Below are 9,912 nucleotides of genomic sequence, written 5' to 3' on the forward strand. Positions count from 1 at the left end.
TGCATAGTTATAGAATGCATGAATCTACAGCACATAGATCCGATTAGAAACTACGATGCATGTATTTAAATACTCGGATCCACAAACACACAAACAGTTCTCCAAACTACAATCTATGGATCTAGAACACGTGGCTCCCCGATGCAGGACGGATACGTAAACACCGCCGCCATCTTGCCACGGTCTTCCTGCTCATCACCGCAGGAGACGGAAGCATTGACTGTTCCTGCGTAACAATATCACCACAGTGCCAATAACGGAATGAGAATATGACATCATATGAATAAGAATTTCTCTATATGCTGCACAAGAAGTCTGTGTCCAGGGCGAAGTGGTGCTGGGGACACGGGCAACTAAAAAGAATCAAATAAGATGACATTGTACAGCGGCGTAACGCAGTGGGCGGCCCCACGGTTTGTAGCTTCCTGTTCTGAAGTTCAGGAAGAGGAGACAGGTGAGTCCGCACGGACACAACTTTCAACTATCAAGTACATCAAGTACATCAAGTACATCAAGTACATAATGTCGATAAAGTATATAAAGTACATCAAGTACATCAAGTACATAATGTCTATAAAGTATATAAAGTATATAAAGTACATCAAGTACATAATGTCTATAAAGTCTATAATGTCTATAAAGTCTATAAAGTATATAAAGTCTATAAAGTACATCAAGTACATCAAGTACATAATGTCTATAAAGTCTATAAAGTATATAAAGTACATAATGTCTATAAAGTACATAATGTCTATAAAGTCTATAATGTCTATAAAGTACATCAAGTCTATAAAGTATATCAAGTACATAAAGTCTATAAAGTACATAAAGTCTATAAAGTATGTAAAGTCTATAAAGTCTATAAAGTACATAAAGTATATAAAGTATATAAAGTATGTAAAGCCTATAAAGTACATAAAATACATAATGTCTATAAAGTAGAAAGAAAGAAGAAGAAGAAACAGTCTTTATTTATCACGCAACACACCACACTACAACACTACAACACATGCTTTTTGATGGTGCTGGTGAAATGGCTCCTCTGCTTTTAACCATCCTGGCTTGTCCTTCCTCCGGGGGCACAGCCAGGAGCAGTGGGCAGCGTACGTGGACGCGCCCGGGGACCAGGTGATAAGTGTCCATCGCTGGTCACACCATGATGGGGGCATGTTTTTGGTGGGGGTCCTTACTGACGTGAGGTGGAGGAAACCCCATGTGAACACGGGGAGAACATGCAAACTCCACACAGAAAGGCTCCTGTTTGGGAGATAACCCACCGGAGCACGGTGCCAACAGCGCCCCAGGCGGGAATCGAACCCAGGACCTTCTTGCAGTGAGGCAGCAGTGCAATGCACTGCACCACCGTGCCACAGTATATAAAGTATATAAAGTATATAATGTATATAATGTATATAAAGTATATAAAGTATATAATGTATATAATGTATATAAAGTATATAATGTATATAAAGTATATAATGTATATAAAGTCTATAAACTATATTAATTCTATGACGTCTATAAAGTCTATAACAAAAAAAATAATATTGATAAAGTCTATAACGTCAATGGAGTCTAAAGTCTATAAAGTATATAAAGTATATTATGTCTATAACGTCAATAAAGTACTGTATATAAAATCTATAATATGAAGTAATATCTATTTATGAAGTATAAAAAGTCTATAATGTTTATAATGTCTATAACATCAATACATTTAAAAGTCTATAACGTCTATAACGTCAATAAAGTATATAAAATCGATAAAGTATATAAAGTCTATTAAGTATATGAAATATATAAAGTATATAAAGTATAAAAAGTATATGAAGTCTGTAAAGTATATAAAGTCTATGATTATAAAAGTCTTTAATGTTTGAAGCACTCAAGCTGTGACGTCATTGGGAGTCAGTTCAGTCAGTTCCAACTGATTCATTCACAAATGATTATAGAGCGTGAGCAGAACATGAGCTCAGTCGGAGGTTTCCTCCTCCACCTCCTCCACCTCCTCCACCTCCTGCCGACCTGGATGCACCGTGTGGCTCCTCCCCCTCAGAACCAATGAAGCTGAGATGAAGATCCATGAGAAGCTTCTGCTTCAATACCAGAGCTGCTGCTCGCCAGTGGACAGAGAGGGCTTCCTCTACAAGAAGGTAGAGGATACTCTGCTAAACGACTATATTATACTACTCTGCTAAACGACTATATTATACTACTCTGCTAAACGACTATATTATACTACTCTACTAAACGACTATATTATACTACTCTACTAAACGACTATATTATACTACTCTGCTAAACGACTATATTATACTACTCTGCTAAACGACTATATTATACTACTCTGCTAAACGACTATATTATACTACTCTGCTAAACGACTATATTATACTACTCTGCTAAACGACTATATTATACTACTCTGCTAAACGACTATATTATACTACTCTGCTAAACGACTATATTATACTACTCTGCTAAACGACTATATTATACTACTCTACTAAACGACTATATTATACTACTCTGCTAAACGACTATATTATACTACTCTACTAAACTACTATATTATACTACTCTGCTAAACGACTATATTATACTACTCTGCTAAACGACTATATTATACTACTCTGCTAAACGACTATATTATACTACTCTGCTAAACGACTATATTATACTACTCTACTAAACGACTATATTATACTACTCTGCTAAACGACTATATTATACTACTCTGCTAAACGACTATATTATACTACTCTGCTAAACGACTATATTATACTACTCTGCTAAACGACTATATTATACTACTCTGCTAAACGACTATATTATACTACTCTGCTAAACGACTATATTATACTACTCTACTAAACGACTATATTATACTACTCTACTAAACGACTATATTATACTACTCTGCTAAACGACTATATTATACTACTCTGCTAAACGACTATATTATACTACTCTGCTAAACGACTATATTATACTACTCTGCTAAACGACTATATTATACTACTCTGCTAAACGACTATATTATACTACTCTACTAAACGACTATATTATACTACTCTACTAAACGACTATATTATACTACTCTGCTAAACGACTATATTATACTACTCTACTAAACGACTATATTATACTACTCTGCTAAACGACTATATTATACTACTCTACTAAACGACTATATTATACTACTCTACTAAACGACTATATTATACTACTCTACTAAACGACTATATTATACTACTCTACTAAACTACTATATTATACTACTCTACTAAACGACTATATTATACTACTCTGCTAAACGACTATATTATACTACTCTGCTAAACGACTATATTATACTACTCTGCTAAACGACTATATTATACTACTCTACTAAACTACTATATTATACTACTCTGCTAAACGACTATATTATACTACTCTGCTAAACGACTATATTATACTACTCTGCTAAACGACTATATTATACTACTCTGCTAAACGACTATATTATACTACTCTGCTAAACTACTATATTATACTACTCTGCTAAACTACTATATTATACTACTCTGCTAAACGACTATATTATACTACTCTACTAAACGACTATATTATACTACTCTACTAAACTACTATATTATACTACTCTACTAAACGACTATATTATACTACTCTACTAAACTACTATATTATACTACTCTACTAAACTACTATATTATACTATTCTACTAAACGACTATATTATACTACTCTACTAAACGACTATATTATACTACTCTACTAAACGACTATATTATACTACTCTACTAAACTACTATATTATACTACTCTGCTAAACTACTATATTATACTACTCTACTAAACTACTATATTATACTACTCTACTAAACGACTATATTATACTACTCTACTAAACTACTATATTATACTATTCTACTAAACGACTATATTATACTACTCTACTAAACGACTATATTATACTACTCTACTAAACGACTATATTATACTACTCTACTAAACTACTATATTATACTACTCTGCTAAACTACTATATTATACTACTCTACTAAACTACTATATTATACTACAATACTAAACTACGATACTATACGATGCTACTTTACTACTGTACTGCTTTACTATACTACCTACGTATATACTGCATGTTGGATACTCTACTGAGTGTACTGCAGATCTATGTAAACAGGTCAGTACTGCAGCTCTGTCTATGAACTCCCAGTGACGGACTGTGTGGCGTGGTCCTCCAGGGGGAGCGGACATCGTCGTACCAGCGGCGCTGGTTCGTGCTGAAGGGGAACCTGCTGTTCTACAGGGAGCGGAGGACCGAACCGGAACCCCAGGGGGTGCTGGTCCTGGAGGGCTGCAGCATCCAGCTAGCCCCGTCCGAGGACCACCATGCCTTCTCCCTGGTCTGGGCCGGCCCGGGGCTCAGGACCTACAAGCTGGCCGCCCGGGACCAGGACGACCAGGAGGCCTGGATCCGAGCCCTGCTCGCCGCCAGCCACGGCTACTTAGCCTTGCTGGTCCGCGACCTGGAAAGGCAGTATCAAGGTGAGACAGAGAGTTGGGCGGACCAGGAGGCCTGAAGGGCTGGTTTACTTTGGCCCAGGGTCCTTCACGGACGAGCCGCGCCCTTCTCAGAGAGCACAGGGGATTTACAATCGGCGCATTCTCCGTTGCAGTACTCCCAGAAGTCACAGGTGACAGTAGGAAGAAAGTACCATGTGAAGCAGGAAGTAGCAGACATAGAAGTACGCTGAATAGCCAACATGGCTGCAGGCAGCATCCTGGGCCTGGTTTATGCGGAGGATGAAGCACTGCTTCTTATCTGTTCAGTGTAGAGACAGGAGAGGGGACAACCAACCAATCAACAACCCGACAACCAACCAACCAACCAACAACCAACCAACAACCAATCAACACCAACCAACAACCAACCAACAACCAATCAACACCAACCAACAAACAACCAATCAACAACCGACAACCAACCAACCAACCAACCAACAACCAACCAATCAACAACCGACAACCAACCAATCAACAACCGACAACCAACCAACCAACCAACCAACCAACCAACCAACCAACCAACCAACAACCAATCAACACCAACCAACAACCAACCAACAACCAACCAATCAACAACCGACAACCAACCTCCCAACGCTCCCAACGCTCCCATCGCTCCCATCGCTCCCATCGCTCCCAACGCTCCCATCGCTCCCATCGCTCCCAACGCTCCCATCGCTCCCATCGCTCCCAACGCTCCCATCGCTCCCAGCGCTCCCATCGCTCCCATCGCTCCCATCGCTCCCAACGCTCCCAACGCTCCCAGCGCTCCCAGCGCTCCCAACGCTCCCAGCGCCTCAACGCTCACATCGCTCCCAACTGGCCCAACGCTCCCATCGCTCCCATCCTCCCATCACTCCCACCGCACTCAACACTCCCAACGCTCCCATCGCTCCCAACGCTCCAACGCTCCCATCCCTCCCAACAGGCCCAACGGGCCCAACGCTCCCATCGCTCCCATCCTCCTATCAGTCCCACCGCACTCAACACTCCCATCGCTCCCATCCCTCCCAAGGCTCCCAAAGCTCCATATGCTCCCATCGCTCCCAACGCTCCCATCCCTTCCATCGCGCCCAACGCACTCAACGCTCCCATCGCTCCCAACGCTCCAAACGCTCCCATCGCTCCCAACACTCCCATCGCTCCCAACAGGCCCAACGGGCCCAACGCTCCCATCACTCCCACCGCACTCAACACTCCCATCGCTCCCAAGGCTCCCAAAGCTCCATATGCTCCCATCGCTCCCAACGCTCCCATCCCTTCCATCGCGCCCAACGCACTCAACGCTCCCATCGTTCCCAACGCTCCAAACGCTCCAAACGCTCCCATCGCTCCCAACACCCCCATCGCTCCCAACAGGCCCAACGGGCCCAACGCTCCCATCGCTCCCATCCTCCCATCACTCCCACCGCACTCAACACTCCCATCGCTCCCATCCCTCTCAAGGCTCCCAAAGCTCCCAATGCTCCCAACGCTCCCATCCCTTCCATTGCGCCCAACGCACTCAACGTTCCCATCGCTCCCATCACTCCCATCGCTCCCATCGCTCCCATCGCTCCCATCGCTCCCACCGCTCCCAACGCTCCCAACGCTCCCATCGCTCCTATCGCTCCCAACGCTCCAAATACTCCCAACGTGGCCAACGCTCCCATCGCTTGCAATGCTTCCATCACTCCCACGCTCCCACCACAGGGACTGTCCCATTGGTCCCATCTATTGGTGGATTTTGGGAAAAATGGAAAATATTAACTGATCTCTCCCTCTCCCCCCCTCTCTCTCACCCCCCCACCCTCTCAACCTCCTCAGAGCTCCTCCCATTCTCCTCCCACCAGTCTCCCAGTTCCATCATGCAGTCTCATACTGGGAGTCCTGGAAGCTCCGCCCACTTTGTGATGTCAACAGCCTCGTCGATGTTCTGCTCCAACCAGGCGCTTCAGGCTCCGCCCTCTGGCTCCGATCCGTCCACTGTGAATGCCCCTCCTATAAACACCCGGGCCCCACCCCCTGGGGCGGGGCTAGACTCCCATGAGGAGTTTGTAGATCTGCATCAGGAGTTTGGACAGGAAGTGAAGGAGCTGCTCTCTGATTGGCTGAAAGGGAGATGCAGAGAGGAGCAGGAAGTGAATCTGATTGACCTTGGATGAAAAATAAAAGTATTTTTCAAATGAAAGATTCATATTCTCATGAAGATATGATGTTTCAAAATATGTTTAAAAAATACTCAGATACAGAGAGAGATATAGATAGATGGACGGACGGATAGACAGATGATCGACAGATGGATGGATGGATAGATAGACAGATAGATAGATAGATAGACAGATAGACAGATAGATAGATAGACAGATAGATAGATAGACAGATAGATAGATAGACAGATAGATAGATAGATAGATAGATAGATAGATAGATAGATAGATAGATGGATAGACAGATAGATAGATAGACAGATAGATAGATAGATAGATAGATAGACAGATAGATAGATAGACAGATAGATAGATAGATAATAGATAGATAGATAGATAGACAGATAGATAGATAGATAGACAGATAGATAGATAGATAGATAGATAGACAGATAGATAGATAGACAGATAGATAGATAGACAGATAGATAGATAGATAGACAGATAGATAGATAGATAATAGATAGATAGATAGACAGATAGATAGATGGATAGACAGATAGATAGATAGATAGACAGATAGATAGATAGATAGATAGATAGATAGATAGATAGACAGATAGATAGATAGATAGACAGATAGATAGATAGATAGATAGATAGATAGACAGATAGATAGATAGATAGACAGATAGATAGATAGACAGATAGATAGATAGATAGATAGATAGATAGATAGATAGACAGATAGATAGATAGATAGACAGATAGATAGATAGATAGATAGATAGATAGACAGATAGATAGATAGATAGATAGATAATAGATAGATAGATAGATAGATAGATAGACAGACAGACAGATAGATAGATAGATAGATAGACAGATAGATAGATAGATAGATAGATAGATAGACAGATAGATAGACAGATAGATAGATAGATAGATAGATAGATAGATAGATAGATAGACAGATAGATAGACAGATAGATAGATAGATAGATAGATAGATAGATAGATAGATAGACAGATAGATAGATAGATAGATAGATAGATAGACAGATGATAGACAGACAGATAGATAGATAGATAGATAGATAGATAGATAGATAGATAGATAGATAGATAGATAGATAGATAGATGGATAGATAGATAGATAGATAGATAGATAGATAGACAGATAGATAGATAGATAGATAGATAGATAGACAGATGATAGACAGACAGATAGATAGATAGATAGATAGATGGATACTCTTCATCCTTGCAGGGTCATTGTGGTGTCACAGCCACTCAAAAATCAAAACAATTGTGAATCATAAAAAAATTGAAAATTTGTCAATAATTAATAAACCTCTGAATCAACAAGTTGTTGTGGTAAAACGATGAAACTCCATCATGAATATATGGAGCTGGACTGCTCATCAGCATTTTCCCAGTGGGCCGACGCAGCTTTGCCCATATCATTTAATTAATAATTATCTATTTGGTGGCACATACATCTTTATGATCAGGTCACTATCAGGGCAAACTGTTTATGGGATGGATTACTGTTATCACTCTCTGTGGGAGGTTCCACCGACAGGAAGTTCAGATTGTTTGGAGCTGCTGTCCATTCAGAATGCAGATGCAGGTCACACTCCCCAAACAAGCAGCGCAACATGGCTTCAATGGGTTTAATGGCTTCAATGGGTTTAATAGATTTAACAGATTTATTTCATACAAAGATCAAACTATTACTTCTTTCTGAACATTAATATCCACCTAAAAGATGATGTATTTAACTGTGTGAACCTCATGCAATATTCACCGTCCATATTTGGATACTTGAAATGTGTATGAACTGAATGGTCAGTATGAAACTAAATTAGATGGAACAAACAGCTCCACCCAGTGTTTGTTTATTTCCACTTTGATATCCTTTAATTTGTGCAGCTTTTTACACGTCTTTGAATTCTGGACCTGAATGTGGGAGCTGTGAGTTGGTGAGGGAGCTGCTGTCATCGTGAGGTGAAAGGATTCACATTATTCTCAATGAATCCCGACAATAGCAACTTTTTGGATCTTTTATTTTCATATTTCTACATCATTTCAATCAATCACCTTTCTCTCTCGGTCGCCCCCTCTCTCTCTTTTAAAGGTTTCCAGTTTGAGGAGATCTGTGTTGTGGAGGTCACAGGCACCATTTATACATACTTGTGTATTTATACATACTTGTATATTTATACATGTATATTTATACATACTTGTATATTTATACATGTATTTTTATACATACTAGTATATTTATACATGTATTTTTATACATGTATATTTATACATATTTGTATATTCATACATGTTTTTTATACATACTTGTATATTTATACATACTTATATGCATACTTTTATATTTATACATACTTGTATATTTGTACATGCATTTTTATACATACTTGTATATTTATACATACTTGTATATTTATACATGTATTTTTATACATACTTGTATATTTATATATACTTATATACATACTTGTATATTTAAACATGTATATTTATACATACTTGTATATTTATACATGTATATTTATACATACTTGTATATTTATACATACTTGTAAACATACTGTATTGAAACATACTTGTATATTTATACATACTTGTATACTGTATTGAAACATATGTGTATATTTGTACATACTTGTATATTTGTACAGACTTGGAGACTGTATTTATACACTGTGGCAGTCCAGCCTGCTGCCAACCACTCAAGTGGTGTTTTCAGGGACCTCCGTCACAGAGACAGACGATGGGGTTGGGAACACACAGTTTATTGTAGAGAGGAGGCTCGATGGAACAAGCCCGGAGCAGATGGACATGTGTCATGACAAGGGCTCCTCTCCTGAGTGAGTGTGGGGATGGGGCTTTTACCTGCTGCTCCTTACACCAACCAACCAGCAACAGGTATGCAGCCACCCTGACCCAGTCACCTAGATCCAGGTCAGGTGTGGCTGCTCAACCACACCATCCCACACCACATACATACTTGTATACTCTATTTAAACATACTTGTATATTCATACATACTTGTTTAGTTAAGCTACTTGTATACTGTATTTAAACATACTTGTATGATACTTGTATGTAGAGGTGGAGAGGAGGTGGAGAGAGGAGGAGGTGGAGTGAGGAGGTGGAGAGGAGGTGAAG

General features: G+C 39.8%; 1 protein-coding gene across 1 annotated transcript; it reads left to right on the plus strand.

The window, feature by feature from the left end:
- The first annotated feature begins 1,968 nt into the window (after window positions 1-1,968).
- Window positions 1,969-6,854, plus strand: LOC307246009 (sesquipedalian-1-like). Its single transcript, XM_080021777.1, has 3 exons — window positions 1,969-2,153; window positions 4,269-4,572; window positions 6,400-6,854. The coding sequence occupies exons 1-3, from the start codon at window positions 2,073-2,075 to the stop codon at window positions 6,735-6,737; spliced, it is 723 nt and encodes a 240-aa protein (XP_079877903.1). The 5' UTR covers window positions 1,969-2,072; the 3' UTR covers window positions 6,738-6,854.
- Window positions 6,855-9,912: the final 3,058 nt, after the last annotated feature.

This window comes from Zeus faber (assembly GCF_960531495.2).
Source record: "Zeus faber genome assembly, chromosome: 20".
Classification (NCBI taxonomy): Eukaryota; Metazoa; Chordata; class Actinopteri; order Zeiformes; family Zeidae; genus Zeus; species Zeus faber.